The sequence below is a fragment of the Protopterus annectens genome, chromosome 1.part1, assembly GCF_019279795.1.
Source record: "Protopterus annectens isolate FY-2018-M chromosome 1.part1, PAN1.0, whole genome shotgun sequence".
NCBI classification, from domain to species: domain Eukaryota; kingdom Metazoa; phylum Chordata; order Ceratodontiformes; family Protopteridae; genus Protopterus; species Protopterus annectens.
This window is the reverse complement of record NC_056726.1, coordinates 1,724,648,649-1,724,664,738: the sequence shown is the minus strand read 5'-3', so window position 1 is coordinate 1,724,664,738 and position 16,090 is coordinate 1,724,648,649. Positions and strand designations below refer to the sequence as shown.

The 16,090-nt window shown below is 44.3% G+C and overlaps 1 protein-coding gene across 1 annotated transcript in view; it reads right to left on the bottom strand.

Moving 5' to 3' along the window:
• Positions 1–638: 638 nt before the first annotated feature.
• The window catches only part of LOC122811946 (T-box transcription factor T-A-like), a 1,625,600-nt gene continuing 1,610,148 nt past the window's right edge, over positions 639–16,090 (bottom strand). The window contains exon 8 of the mRNA XM_044084140.1: positions 639–945. Within this exon, the coding sequence (XP_043940075.1) occupies positions 684–945 (262 nt within the window). The 3' untranslated portion in view covers positions 639–683. The remainder of the gene's footprint in view (positions 946–16,090) is intronic.

The following is a 16,090-nucleotide window of genomic DNA, read 5'->3' as shown; positions in this document are numbered from 1 at the left end:
CTTAAATATGCAATGTTTTATTTACACAGAAGGAAGAGATTTGAAGTTATACAGCAGTTTCAAGCCCTGGTAAGCTGTTGTTTTGGCAAAGAAATATTTTTCATAAAATATAGAACATTTTTATTGGTTAAAATTAGCATCCACTGTCTTATAATCATAAGGCACACAAGAATATCAATCTTATTGAGGTTGTTCCACCTCCTGAAGTTATTTAAGCACAGGGTTTTGCGTCACATTACATTATGAAGACCATCCATTCAATTATTGTCCATTGGCTAATGCCATTAGAAGTTCAAAACTACTAGGCTTTCTTGTGCATAAAGGTAGTCAAACAAAGAAATATACTTCAGATCTGTTCTTTTTAAAAAGGAGGCAGCTTGCCCACTTTGACAAAGTTGAAATAAATGATAGTTTTATTAATGATTTCATGGTAAATCCATAAACAGTACTATTTCACGAATGCCTCTTCTTTGCTACTTTTAGACATTCACTGCATTATTCTTCATTTTATTACAGTTGTCCCTGGATGGTGATGTCCTGTAGATGCTACAGTCAATTAATAAATTATTACAAACAAACCAAATGTGTTCCAAAACAAATGTTTAGGTAACTATGAAAGCAGATGGTGTCACTGTTCTTTCAGCAATGTCATTAATTGTTACCATGGAATCCTGTTCTACATGTCAATATGTTTGAGTTACTGGAGCCCAACTTGATGTCAGCCGGGCAATGCAAGAGTCATACTGCCCTTCACCAACTGTCACCTCTGCCAATGAGCCTTCATACAAGGGAGATACTGCAGGAGCTGGTACAGCAGAGGACAGACTGGTATAAGATACTGAAGAACTTCTCAGAAGCTGGCTTGGCAGACCAGTGGATGTAGAACTAGACTGAGAGGTGGGGCAGAGAGTATTGCTGCTGATGGACCATAAGCTGGGATACTGGCTGTAAAAACAAAGAAAACCAGAAAATAAGTATTAAGTGGATTACTACTGAAATTACAAAGCATAAGGTCAGCATCGTACACTGGTAACCTAAACAAACTGTGAGCCATGACTAAAATCATTCAAAATAATCAAAATACATTGGGTTAGGTATTCCATTTCAAAGGCACTTAGTTTCAGGAAGCCAAGCTGAGGAAAATGATGAATCCTGATTAAATTCCCTTCTAAGTATGAATATTTCCCTTCATGAGAGTGCTCCTCATGACCTCTTTGCCACACTTTCAGAATATTAATCTGCTTTAACTACATGCACTGTCCCAGAACTGAAGCTGCAAGATGCACTGAGAGAGGCCTGGTAAGACGTTATGGTTTTGATCGCCGCTACAAGATGTCTAATGAAGAAGCAGCTCACCTAAGTCTGACATTTTCCTACATTAATATTTTCTGCTTTTTGGTGTGCTAGTGAGTCAAAAAATAGCATACGAGTGTTTACGGCATAGGATTTTCCAGTGTCTTTCCACCCACAAGGTACTTATAACAAAACTTCAACCTGTTGTCACTCAATGGTATCTTTTCACAACAGTTAGAATATTTTTCTCTCTGTAGTAAAAGTATGTCATCTGGGATGTTCAAACTTTTCCCCTGCTGAGTAACTACTATAAACCAATTCATACAAAGTGAAACTAATGTTAAAATAATACTGAAGGAATTTTGTGGTTCAAAAATCCCTTTTAAACACAAAGCAGAAAACTGTCTCCATTAAAAGTGTACACATCATGAAAAAATCTTCTCAGGAGGGTTGCAAATGGTCTAAAGGAGAAAAGTTAGAATTAATTCCATGAATGCCTTAACTCTGCTCAAAGGCCAACAAGGTGGTGATTAAGCACAAGAAATCGTGTGGATTACCCACTATAGATAGCTACTGAAATAGGAAAAGGTGCAACTCCTGCCTTTATACTACTTTTCCCGCTAACTCTAAAACAAGAATCATATCTACAGGATTATATCAACACAGGTTCTAATACAGGAAGCTTATGCCAGGAAACTATTGACATGGGGGTTATTTCCATTGTCTTAGCTTCAGTGAGACAATTAATTCACAACTACTAGCAATCAGATATTAGTACATTACTGTCCCATGATAGTTCCATACCATATGATGCACCAAATATTGTAGAAAAAGAAGTTATGTCTTACCATAATGTTCCATCTGTGTTGTTCATCTTCTTTCATTCATCACTGATGGGTTTGGTTCCGAGCCCTTGGAGTCGAGTCGGCCTATTACCAAGCTCGTGCCAGCCAAAAGAACTCTGGAGCTAAGTCTCTACCCAGAATGCCCTTCTCCCTGTTATCTCAGATCGAGTTTGCTAAGAAAGGGAAGTAAAGCCAAGGCCACTTCTGTGCAAGTACCCTAGGACACCACTTAGACCCAAAGCATCTCCCAGGAGCCTTTGGAGGGGGAAGGAGGGTGGGAAGTGATGAATGAACCAAGATGAACAACACAGATGGAACTTTATGGTAAGACATAACTTCTTTATCTGATGTTGTTAATCTTCTTTCCATTCATCACTGATGGGACAGAATCCCAAGCTACCTTGCGGTCCATAGGTGGTCCTTATGGAAGAACATTCCTGAGTATCATTGAGCAGAAGGCAGCTCTCCCTCTGGAGACCAGGTCCAATTTGTAATAATTTATAAAGGTATGAAGCTTAGCCCAAGTAACTGCTGCTCAGATGTCACCCACGGAAGCCCTGGAGTGGAATGCTATAGATGTTGCCATAGATCTAGTGAAGTGAGCTTTAACTTTTGGCATGGGTTCATTATGGAGGGAATAGATGAAACATATGCAGTCCCTTAACCATCTTGATAATGTAACCTTGGAAACAGCCTCTCCCATTTTGAGCCCAGAAAAGGAAATGAAAAGTTGTTCAGATTTATGGATAGGTTTGGTCCTGTCTAGGTAAAATCTCAATTGTCTATGTACGTCTAAGTAGTGAAGGCAATACTCTCCTCTATTGGCAAAATTCGGAAAAAACACGGGTAGATCAATGGTCTGGTTAATAGAGAATTCAGAAACAACTTTGGGAAGAAAGGATGCATTCATCTGAAGTGCCACTCCCGTCTTTATGAAAGACCAGATAGGGCCTCTTGATACACAATGCCTGAACCTCTGAGACTCTTCTGACAGAGGTAATGGCTACCAGGAACAAAGATTTCCAAGGCAAATACTTTAGGTCACACTTAGCAGCAGGCTCAAAAGGTTTTTGAGTCAAAGACTGAAAGACTAGAGTGAGGTTCCATGGGCTGTTTGACAGGAAGCCTGAGATGAGAGGTCCCCTTGAGGAAAGCCTTGCAAAGGTGTAAAGAGATAAGAGGGGTGCCATCTAAACCATTGTGGAAATTGGAAATTGCCACTAGATGCACCCGTACCATAGAGGCAGAGGCTCCATTATCAAAAAACTTAGCCAAGTATCAAAGCATTGCAGTAACTGGAGCCGAATATGGGTCTAGCATGTTATCCTTGGACCAGATGGAGAACCTTTTCCATTTGCTCTGATATAGTCTTCTGGTGGATGGTTTGTGAGAGGCCAGAATAATGTCTCGAACAGGCAAGGAGAGTTTAGCTTGCCCGGCGACTAATGGAAGTGGAGAAACCAAGCTGTCTAGCTTGAGACTGGACAGATTTGGGTGAGTCAACCCTTAGGGGTCAGTAATCAGATCTGGTAGAGGGTCCAGAATCCACGGCGGGTATACTAGGTGAGGCCAAAGGAAGGGGAACCAAACTTGTCGAGGCCAAAATGGGGCTATGAGGATCACCTTGCATCTCAACTGAAGAGCTTTCTTTAGAAACTGTGGGATCAGTGGGATGGGGGGATAAGCGTATTGAAGTCCCGTGGGCCAACTGTGGATCAGAACATCCCTCGGTGACTCCCCCTCTGGGGGAAGTAGGGCGAAATAGCTGCTGTACTTGGTGTTTGATGGGGAAGCGAAAAGATCGCAGTAAGGCTGGCCCCAGTGGCTGAAGATTACAGACACCATCTCGGGGTTGAGGGGCCACTGGTGGGGCATGAGGATGCATCTCCTCAGTTTGTCCGCGATCACATTGGAACTCCCCGGGATATGCATTGCTATCAAAAAGTGGTTGGATGCTATTGCCCACTGCCAAATTCTCATGGCTTCTTGACATAGGGGGTAGGACATGGTTCCTCCTTGGTTGTTGATGTACCAGACCACTGACATACTGTCTGATTGAACTGCAATTGTCCCAGAAGGGAGAGCCGAATGGAAGAGCTGCAATGCTAACAGCATGGCTCTCAGTTCCAGAACACTGATATGCAGGTGGGCCTCTGAGGTGGACCTTGTGCCTTGGATAGTCTTCCCCTGGAAATGCCCCCCCCCCCACCCGATCAGGGAAGCATTGTGGTCACAATGGCTGTGGGCTGGGGAGGATGAAACGGGTGAGTCCAAAGATCTATGTTTGGCCTCATCCACCAAAGTAGGTCCTGTTTGCAGGAGTTGGTTATACGAATCTGGTAATCAAGGGGGTGATAGTTTGGGAACTATTGACACAGAAATAGCATTTGCAGAGTCTGCATATGTAGCTTTGCTAGAGGCACTATTGGAATTGACGCAGCCACAGAACCTAGGGCCTGAAGAAAGTACAGTTTTGTACCTACCATAAATCTAGATGTTCGAGTGTATTCACTGCTGCAGTCATTACACTTGGGTTATCCTGCCGTCAGGCGGTCCCGCAGTCGGCCAGAGTTCCAAAGTCTTGGTTCAGCATCGGTTGCTGTCGCTTCCTCCCTGACGTCAGTGCGCCAGGGGTATATAAGATGCAGCCGACGCCATTTTCTTCAGTTTTTCTTGCCCCAGATGTCAGGTGCCCCCAAATAGGTAGGCAATACATATTGCTAATAAAACATACATAAAAAGTAAAACCAAAACCTTCAGTTACCAGCAAATACACCACATAGGTAGTATAGGGTAGAAAGGCATAGATAAGTACCAGCTAAGAAAGAGGGGATGGAGGGAGGGTAACCTGGACTGCAGCAGTGAATACACTCGAACATCAACATTTATGGTAGGTACAAAACTGTACTATGTTCATTGTGTTTCACTGCTGCAGTCATTACACTTGGGTTGAATCCCAAAGCTGAGGTAGGGTGGCTAGTTCTATAGAGGATTTGGGTTGGCTATGAGGCCCTGCAGCACTACAGTGGCAAAGCTAGCTCTGGATTTAGAATAAAGAGGCAAGTGATAATGTTTGGTAAAGGTGTGCACTGAACTCCAAGTTGCAGCTTCCAGGATATCTTTGGTAGGTACTCCTTTAAGGTAGGCAGTTGAAGTGGCTGTTGCCCTGGTGGAATGTGGCCTAATGTTGCTAGGTACAGTTTTCCCATGCTGTGTGTAGCAGAAACGGATACAGTGTCCTATCCACTTTGAAATGTTCTGCTTTGAAATAGCCTTTCCCTGTGATCCTGCAGCATATGCTACAAACAATTGCTCAGTTTTCCTGAAAGCTTTTGTTTTGTCCAAGTAGAAACGTAGCTGTCTGTGTATGTCCAATGAATGCAGAAGTCTCTCCCCTTTATTCTGGGGATTTGGATAAAAAGTTGGCAAGTGAATAGTTTGGTTAAGAACCACACTGGAGACCACCTTTGGCATAAATGAAGGGTTTGTTCTTAAAGAAACCCTGTCTTGGTGAAAAATGATGAAAGGCTCCACTGCAATTAGTGCCTGTAACTCTGAGACTCTTCGTGCTGAGATTATTGCCAGAAGCAGAGCAGTTTTCCATGACACATATTTTAATTCTGATGAATTGGCTGGCTCAAAAGGAGGTAAGGTTAGTTTTTCCAAGACAAAACTGAGGTCCCGAGTTGGTGTTGGTGCTCTGCGGGGCGGTCTTATGTTTTTAGCCCCTCTGAGGTACTGTTTTAGCAATGGATGAGAGAAAATAGGAGGATCTGTGTTGTAATGAGCCGAGATGGCAGAGGCGTGGATCTTAATGGATGAAAAGGATAGGCCTTTGTCCAGCATCTCAGTTAAGTATTGTAATATCTGAGGAATATTTGGGACAAGAGGGTCAAAGCTTTGAGCCTGGTTCCTAACACAGAATCTCTTCCACTTTTCTGAATAGGGTTTCCTGGTGCTAGGCCTCCTGGCCTTCAAAATGACATCCATAACAGCTTTAGAGAGAGGTGTTGTCTGCTTGACTAAGGAATCTGCCATGCAGCCAGGTTTAAGGTTTTGAGCTGGCTGTGCAGGATCTGATTGTTTTGTTGAGTCAGAAGGTGCGAAATTTGAGGTAAAATCCATGGTGGGCCTTGAGCTAAGTTCTTTAAGATTGGGTACCAGTGCTGGCGTGGCCAGTCTGGGGCAATCAGGATCATTTTTGGCTTTTCTTGTCTGGCTTTTAGGAGTACCTTTGAAAGGAGAGGCAGTGGTGGGAAGGCATAAACTTTTAGGTTTTTCCAGCTGAACAAGAGAGCATCCACTTTCCATGCTTGTGTGTGGTAAGTCCTTGTGCAGAAATTCTGTAGTTGGCAATTCATTGGGGAGGCAAAAAGATCTATGTCTGGGCTCCCCCATTTTTGTTTTATCATGCTGAATACTTGTGGATTTAATTTCCACTCGTGAGGATCCATGATGTTTCTGCTTAAGTCATCTGCCAGAGTGTTTATCTTTCCTGGCAGTAATTGTGCTTGCAGATGAACTTGATAGGTTAGAGCTGTGTTCCACAAGGTCATGGGTTGCCTGCAGAGGGGATAAGAATGAGTGCCCCCTTGCTTGTTTATGTACCACATAACTGTGGTGTTGTCTGTCTTTAGTAATAGTTGTCCTGGATGCAGTAGGTCCTTGAAAGCTGTTAGGGCATTTTGTACAGCTAGCATCTCTTTTTGATTGATGTGAAGATGCATTTGGTCTGCGGCCCACTTGCCCTGAATACATTTTCCTGCCATGTGTGCTCCCCAGGCGTAATCCGAAGCATCTGTTGTTAGTGTCTGCCTGGCTGTGGGTAGAGTGAAAGGCTGTTCCTTGTTGAGGTGGCATGCCTGTGCCCACCATCGAAACTCCTGTTGTAGGCAGGGAATAAGTGGAATTACTGCTTCCAAACTGTGACAGTGTTGAGTCCAAATACTTTTTAGGTACCATTGTAATTTCCTCATATGCAGTCTGGCATATGGTATTAGTAGTATGCAGGATGCCATGAACCCCAAGGCCTGCAGAATTTTTCTTGCAGGGAGATGGGTTTTTGTTGCCATCAACTGAAAGTACTGAGTCAGTTGCCTTTGCTTGTCTGGCTTGAGATAAGCCATCTGGGCCGTTGTATTTAAGCTGGCACCCAGGAATATTATCTCTTGTGAGGGCACTAGTTTTGACTTCTTTTCGTTTACTGTGTACCCTAGGCAAATTAGCAATCTTTTTTCAAACGCCAGATGCTGTAGAAGAATTTCCTTGCTCTCTGCTTGAATAAGGCAGTCGTCCAAGTATGGGTATATTTGAATTCCTTTTTGTCTGCAAAATGCAATTACTGGTGCCAGGCATGGTGCCAGGCATTTTGTGAAGACCCTGGGTGCAGTAGATAAGCCAAACGGCAGTGCAGAGAATTGGCAATGCATTGAACCAGCTATGAATCTGAGGTATCTTCTGCAATTTTGTCTGATAGGGACATGCAGGTATGCCTCTTTGAGGCCCAAAGTAACAAGCCAAGCCTTCTTGCCCAGCATGGGAAGAAGTTGCTAAAGAGTCAACATTTTGAATTTCAGAACATCTAGGTAAGTATTTAGAATAGAAAGGTCCAGTATGGGTCTCCAGGCTTTGTCCTTTCTGGGGACCAGAAAAAGTCTTGAGTAAAATCCTTGTCATTGTTCCTGTTGTGGCACTTTTTGAATAGCTCTCATGTCCATGAGGGCTGTAATTTGTTTTTGTGCCTCTGCCCATTGATTTGGTGGCAGGTCTGGCATTCCTTTTAGCCTTGGTAGAGTGTGAAAGTGGAACCTGTAACCTTGAGACACAATATTCAGAACCCATTTGTCTTGGGTGATTGTATGCCAGTTTTGTGAAAAAAGTGCTAGTTTTCCCCCTAAGGGAGCTTCCAAAAGGTAAGTGCTTGGCATTTGAAGGGGGAAGTCATTGGGACTGTTTCCTATAAGGTTGTGACTTGTCTTCCCCTCCTTTTGGGGTTGAAGCATCCCACTGTCATGGTCTGTAAGAGCCTTGGGGCTGAGATCTGCCTCTTGGGCGTCTGTATCTGCCTCTTTGTGGTCTGTCTGGCACTGGAAAGGACCAATTTTTAGAGGGCCAATTTCTGCTAAATCGAAGTGGCTGTACCTGTAAGAAATCCTTCACTGTTTGCATAGATTTTGCCTTATCCTCCATTTTCTTTAATACCTCTTCTGCCTTAACACCAAATAAAATATCCTGCTGTAAAGGAGCATCCAATAATTTTGCCTTAACATGATCAGGTAAAACTTGTTCTTTTAACCAAGCATGCCTTCGTATCACAGATCCTGTAACTGCTGCTCTACAAGAAGCATCTAATGAATCAAAACCACATTGCAAAGTATGTTTTCCCACTTGTTCAGCTGCATGCAATAAATCCTGCATTTCCTTATAGTCAGGATGTTCTGAACTTCTAAGCATTTTCTGTTTTAACAGATACATTAAATAATGTTGGTATTTAAGCATGTGAAACTGGTAATTTAAAGCCCTCACTGCTAAAGTTGCAGAAGCGTAAACTTTCTTCCCCTATCTGTCTAATGCTCTAGAATCCCTGTCAGAGGGGACTGGATTTTTAGCTGTGGAAGCCTTTACCCCTTTGGAACCCTGGGAAATAGTTTCTGAGTCAGCAACAGGGTTTTTATAAAGAAATTTATGAGAGTCGGGGACTCTGTAGTACCTGGCTGGCTTGACTGGAGCAGGGGGTAAAGAATCAGGATTTAAACTGGATTCAGAGAACACATCATCCACAATATCTAACACTGGCGGAATAGCAAGGGGCCTGTGCTGAGGCAATAAAAGAAAGTCTCTGAGCCTTTTCTTGGATTCTGAGTAATCCTGGCCCTCCCAGTGGAAATGCTCCCTCATGGTATGTAAAGTTTCCCCAAAAGAGTAATCCTCAGGAGGAGAGGCTGAAGGAATTGATTCTTTAGCATCAGAGTCCTCATTGGGGGGTAAAGAGTATCCCTGGTCTGAAGAGGAATCAGAAGAAATGGAAACCTGGTCAGAGGAATCATAGTCTGTATCCTGCCTAGGCCTTTTATCTGGAGGGGGGTGGGAACCCCTGATCAGAGTAATTAAGTCTTCGGACATTTTAAGCATCTGTTTTTTAGGCATGGAGGCCTGTCCAGGTGAATACTGTACTTGCTTCTTTGTCTTTAATGGAGATTGGCTGTAGATTTAATGGTAAGTTGTGAAGGTCTGAAAACACCCTCAGAAGCCTATGCCTGCTCAGCGGCTCCAGACCCATCTGAGGGGTTAGTTTCCGTAGGCCCAGTACCTTGAGTTTCCAGAGGCCTAGACATCTCCACGTGGGAGTCGGAGCCAGCCTGGGGCTCTGAGGTAGCGGGTGTCAGGGGCTGCGAAAGCGCCTCACTGAGAACCGGTGACTGGCCTAGAAGAGGCTTCATCATCAGTTTTGGGCCTCGGATGCCTGTTCTTATCCTTGTCTTTGCGTTTTTTGTGTATTCCTGTCTTCGGTTGTAATTGAACCTTCGGCTAAAGTAATGGCGAGCAAAATCAAACCAACGTTTAATAGTGCGTTTGTTAAATCTAGCACAAAACCGACAACTAGTGATGTCGTGGTCTGGGCCTAGGCATGGAATACAGTAAGAATGAAAATCCTTATGAGGTATTTGCTTCCCACAAGAAATACAATTATTAACTTTTACTGACATCGGTCTGAGGCAAGAAAAAGTTTCCCCAACAGGGTACTTAGCTTTATTGAAGACTTCGGTTCTGAAATTCGAATTGAAAATCTCAGGAGTCGGCCGACCGGCACTTGCGAACTGCTTTTGCTTCGGGCACCGCGCGGCAAGAAAGACTGAAGAAAATGCCATCCGCTGCATCTTATATACCCCTGGCGCACTGACGTCAGGGAAGAAGCGACAGCAACTGACGCCGGACCAAGACTTTGGAACTCTGGCCGACTGCGGGACCGCCTGACGGCAGGATAACCTAAGTGTAATGACTGCAGCAGTGAAACACGATGAACATCTTCCCTTGCAGAGACTGTTGTTTGAGATAGCATCACTCGGAGTTGAAGCCTCAATTGATGGAGTCTATGAATTGGGAGTGATACCAGACAGGACTGAGTATTGAACACTGCTCCAATGAACTCTATTTGTTGTGTGGGGATAAGGTTTGATTTCTCCCAACGTATCTTTATTCCCAGCAATTTGACCAGAGAGAGAGAGAGAGAGAGAGTATAGTGCAGTGCTGTTACCAGAAGATGTTCAGTAGGGGTGGTAAGTTGCCAGTCATCTAGATATGGAAACTCCCAGAATCCTTTTAATCTCAAGTGAGCTGTTATCACTGCCATGCAATTCGTGAACAATCTGGGGGCTGTAGAGAGACTGAACGGCAGGGCATGGAATTGGTAATGACTGGCTCCTAGCCAGAAGCGAAGCAGACTCCTGGAGCATTTGTCCATCTTGATGTGGTGATACACATCTCGGAGATCTATAGAGCACATCCAATTGCCTTCTCTTAAAAAGGGGAGGATGGACTGAACTGTGACCATCTGGAATTTCATTTGGGTGACAGACTTGTTTAAACTGCTGAGATCCAAAATGAGTCTCCAGTTCCCCTGCCTTTTTTGGCACCAAAAAGAATCTCAAGTAAAATCCGGATCTGATCTGGTCTGGTGGGACTGGCTGGATGACTCTTTTTTGAGACAGTTTTATAATCTCTGAAGCTGCTTCTTCCCTTTGACTGGGTGGAACGTCGGGAAGTTTTCTTGAAAATTTTGGCTGACAAGAAAGGGGAACGTTGTAACCTCTGGTGATAATGTTCTGTACCCAATGATCAGTGGTGATAGATTGCCAGGCAGCTTGGTGCAGAGAGAAATGACCCCCGACTGCTTCCAGAGGTAAGCAATCGGGCCGCCCCTCATGAGCACTGATAAAGCTGTCCAAAGAAAGAGTCCCTGGAGCCTTGATTATGATGACCCCCTCTGCCTCTATAAAGGCATCTTCCTGAATTCTTACCCCCTCTGCCTCTGGGAGTATCATTACCACGTGTGGCACAGAAAGGGCCCTGAGATTTCTTATACCACATTTTCCCACTACTGATTTCTGGAGAAGGTAGGTACGTTGAGCGTTGGAAAACCATAGGCCTACAGCAGACAGGGTTTTTCCATCTTGCTCGCACCTGGCTAGCATGTCCTTCACTTTGGAGCCAAAAAGGGACAAAGCTTCGATGGGAGCATTCAGAAAGGAAGACTTGAAGGGATCCGTGAGGTCAAAAAATACACATCCAGGCATGACGGCTCATAACAATGCCCGAACCCGGTGCTCTGGTCGCCCCTTCAGTCGCATGTGACAGCAACCTCATGGACAAGTTGGATATTGATTCCAGGGTTGCGAGCTGCAAGGTCACTTTGTCTCTGACCTTGTCAGACAACTGTCCTGCAAGTGTCCCAGAGAGTTTGGAGATCAAGTCCCTCTGGAGTCTCGTAAAATGTGCCAAATAATTCAGGGACCATATGGCAAAGGTCCCTGATGCAAAAACTCGCTTCCCAAGTCTGTCTACCACCCAGAACTCCCTGTTGAGCAGGTGGATAGTGGGACTTTCCTCAGCCAAGTCCTTTTTCGTGGCCACTACCACCACTATAGCATCATCTGGTAACCCTTTGGACCAATGTGGGTTCTCCTTGGGAGGGGAAAGAATTCTGTCTGGTCTCTGAGGGGTTGCCTCAATGGAATCAGGGTTCTTCCATGCACGCTGCATGATGAGTTGGACGAGCTCGTCGGCAGGTGGGGTCACCCAAGAGGTAGAAGGCTGGGCGCGAAAAGCCTGCAGGAACACAGACTCCTCAGACAAAGGGTTGGAGAGCTTCCAGTCACCTCTCTGCTTTAACATCTCCAGGATGTCTCCAAAGGAGACATCATCAGGAGGTGACCATGAGGACCCTTCACTATCATTGTAATCCGTGTCTTCCGTTAAGGATTCCTCAGGTGAGTCCACGTGCTTCCTCTTGCTCATCTTCATTCGAGGGGGGTTCCTCAGTGAGGGTCTCTGAGGAGGACTCGGAAGAGCAGATACCCTGAACAGGGCTTTCCTGCGGCTTCTCTGCCCGGTGTCCCAGGGGGGTGGTCTGTGACAGCTGTAGCTCAGGGGGTGAAAACTGGGGTTCCGACATCAAAGGACTGCTGCCAGAAGCAACAGCCCTCTCCATCATGCAGAAGACAGGCCCACCCGAAGAGGGATGGGAGCCCGGAACCGAGAAAGACAACCTCGGTACCGGGGTCACACCCTGCTCCGACGAACCCCCCCCCCCATGGATGGAGCCTCAAGCAGGATCAGCACGGACACTGCCATCGGCGCTGAGGATGGAAACAAGGAGAGGGGCAGCTCCATACCCCGGGCTGATGCGCCCGTCCCCCAATCCCCAGATTGAGGAAGGACTGATTTAGCAGGAACCGAAGACCAAAGGGACAAACTCAGAGCCGGAGTGAGATGCACCATAGGTGCCGAGGTGATAGGTTCCAAGAAGGATGTTGCAGCAGAAGGCTTCAGAAAGGAGATGGTCAAAGGAGGAGTGTAAGATGGAGTCCGTGGTTAAGGTAACCCAAGTCCTGCAGGTGGATGGGTCTTACAAAGTGAGGGAATCCCCCCTTGCTAATAACAGCTGGTCTACAAGATGCACCACATCGTGCTCCAAAAGGCTCCTGGTGGATCTAGTGGATACTCCAGACAGAGAGTCAGGACGTTTGAGGAATGAGCTGTACGCTTGGCCCAGAAACGGATCTACAGAGGAAAGAATAAAGTTAGACAGAAGAAATAACAGTAAAATACTAATCGCTTAATAAAATATGAAGATACCCTAAACTTTTTACACAAATATCAAAAAGATTTCACTTAGCTGAGAACTCGGCTGAAACGCGGCTTTACGGCTACATGGCAAACGAGATCTGAGGTAACAGGGAGAAGGGCATTCTGGGTACAGACTTAGCTTGAGAGTTGTTTTGGCTGGCGCGAGCTTGGTAATAGGCTGACTCAGTTCAGAGGGCTCGGAACCGAACCCATCAGTGATGAATGGAAAGAAGATTAACAACATCAGATTTCCTGTTATAGACAGGTGCTTTAAATGGGCATATGTTCCACTGTACAGCTTGTTAGAAGTCCTATTATGAGAAAAGGAACCGTTCTGAAAGTTATTATTTCTTCAGAAACAGAGCACTATTTCCTACATGACTGATAGGATAAAGTGTTATAATTTTCTCCAGCAACACCTTGCATAGTTCTGTAAGTAAATTATTATGAATAAGGCATTAGTTTTCAGGAACCCTCTTTCTGATATTGTGAAGGTAAATCATAAAATATAGCAATTTATTCAGAATTTCAATAACTGATGTAAAGTACAGTTGAGGAAGTTTTATTTACCTGTAACAGAAGATGCTTGTAGAACACACTACCTCACTGGCATTTGGGAACTATTGCCCTGCCACCCTCCTCTGGCAGTCTAATAAAGCTCGGAGTCTCTCCCACTTCCTGTCTGTGGGTGTGATGGCTCAAAAGGTGGTAAGGTCAATTTTTCCCGAACATAGCTGAGATCCCACAAAGGAGGAATTTGCTTACATATGAGATCCCCTCAAAGGCAAAGTCCTCCTCCCACAAAGGAGGAATTTGCTAGTGAGGGTTTCTCATATGCAACTCATTTTATGAACTGTCTTACCAAAAGAGAAGAAGAAAGAGGAGGATCTACTGACAGACAAGCATAGATCGCTACTAATGTACCTTAACTGATGCATATAATAAGTCATTCTGAAGTAGCTCACACATATATTTCAAAACCAGGGGGATGTTAATCTCAAGGGACCCTTTGTTCCCATATAGGCACCACTTAGAAAACCTCATCCATTTGTAAACATATGATTTTCTAGTAGCACGTTTTATGGCCTCCTTTAACACATGTAGCAAATCCTCATGAAACAAGTACCTAACAGAGTCAAGTTTGAATCATCCAGGCTGTCAGCTGTAGTTGCTCCAAACTGAGGTGCACCAGCCATTCCTGATACTATGTAAGCAAATCGAAAGTGTGAGGAAATCTGGTAATTGACCTTGGCCGATATTATAAGGGAGAACCAAGATTGCCTGGGCGAACAGGGGTTACCACAATGATTTTTGGCATTTCTCTCTGAATCTTCAGAAAGTACCTTTGGAATCATTGGAAAGGGTGGAAATGCATACAGGAAATGAATATTCCTATACAAGGGAACAAGAATGTATCTATCCTCCAATTACGGCTGCAAGGATGTCTGGGAGAGAATTTTTCCAGCTGTCTATTTTGAAAGGAGGCAAAAGATCTATTTGAGGTGTTCCCATATATTAGATCCTGGAACACCACTGCCTTGAACTGCTATGTGTGTGGTTCTGCCCAGGATCTGTTTAGTCTGTCTACTACAACGTTTTGCTCTATTGGGATGTATGTTGTCTGAGGAGTCAGAGAATGCTGTAAAGCTAGCTCCCGGGCCATCAATGCCAATCAGCACAGAGGATATGACCTCATACCCCCCTTGTTTATTGAGGTACAACATCACTGTGGTGTTGTCCATAACCACAAGAAGAGAACCCAGAGTCCATAGGTGGTCGGGATGAAGGATTTTCAAGGCATGGGTTGCCACCAATGTTTCATTGATGCTGATGTTGATGTGCTTCTGTGCATTCTTGGGACTCTGAGTGGTCTGCACTGGCACTCTAATTGACACAGCATCCCAGGCAAAGTCCGATGAATCTTTTTGGACAGATTGCATCAGAACAGAAGGGTTGAAGGGAAGCCCTGGGCTGACACTCAGCTGTGTTCTCCACCAGTGTAGCTCACATCGGGTGAAAGGCAGTACTGACAACTGGGATTCCGGAGAAAGCAGGTGCTGTGTCCAACAATTTTGTACATAGCATTGAATTTTTCTCATCGGGAGATGGCCAGTGGTATGAGAATCAAGGATGCCATCAGTCCCAGAATTTTTAAGAATTCTCTTGCTGAGGTGACGATACCACGTAATTCCTAAAATGTCATCTAGTAGGACATGACCTTATCTTTGGAAAGAAAGGCCATTCTTTTGTTGCTGTTGATTAAACACCCCAGGAAGATGAGTCTTTGTGAGGGTATCAGGCACAGTTTCTGAAGGTTCAACTTGATCCCTAGCTGGGAGAGTAAGGCTGAGACCTTCTCCAGAAATTCAACACCTGTATGGCTGGATGCAGACTCTGCACAGATCTGCAGATCATCTAAGTAAGGAAAAATGTGAATGCCAAAAGTCCATCTGTGGGCCACTACTGGAGCAAGGCATTTCATAAATACTCAATGTGCAGTGGATAATCCAAAGGGCAATACAGAGACCCGATAATGTGAACCAGAAACACCAAATCTCGATATCTCCTGAAGTGATAAGCAACAGGGATATGATGATACATGTCTTTCAAGTCAAGAATCATTATGGAGCAGTGGTCCACAAGAGGAGGAAGCAGTGTCTTGAACTTGGGGACCTTTATTTAAACAAGAAACATCTTTATTAAATTATCACCTATGATATAGGCAATCATACATTTATTTAACAGAAAGCAAACCATATTCACATATTTTCAGTTGCAAACGTTTTGCATCACTTATAATCTATCCAGTCATTGTCAGTTAAACATTACAAGGCTCATTCATTTCCTGAATTCCCCTAAACCTCATTCCACCTCCAAAACATTACTCTATGTGCATTGCTCCCATAATTCACATTTTTATTCTATGTAATTTGCTCCTACACTTTTCTAAAGATCCCACTTCTACTTCTTTTATCTCTGTTACTATATTCACTACTTCTAGTACAGTTGGTTTAGACTTTGATTTCCATTTTTTGGTAATTTCTTTTTTGGCAGCCACCAGAATTAAACTCAGCGAGGCCTTACTATGTCTAGGAAATTCTGATTCT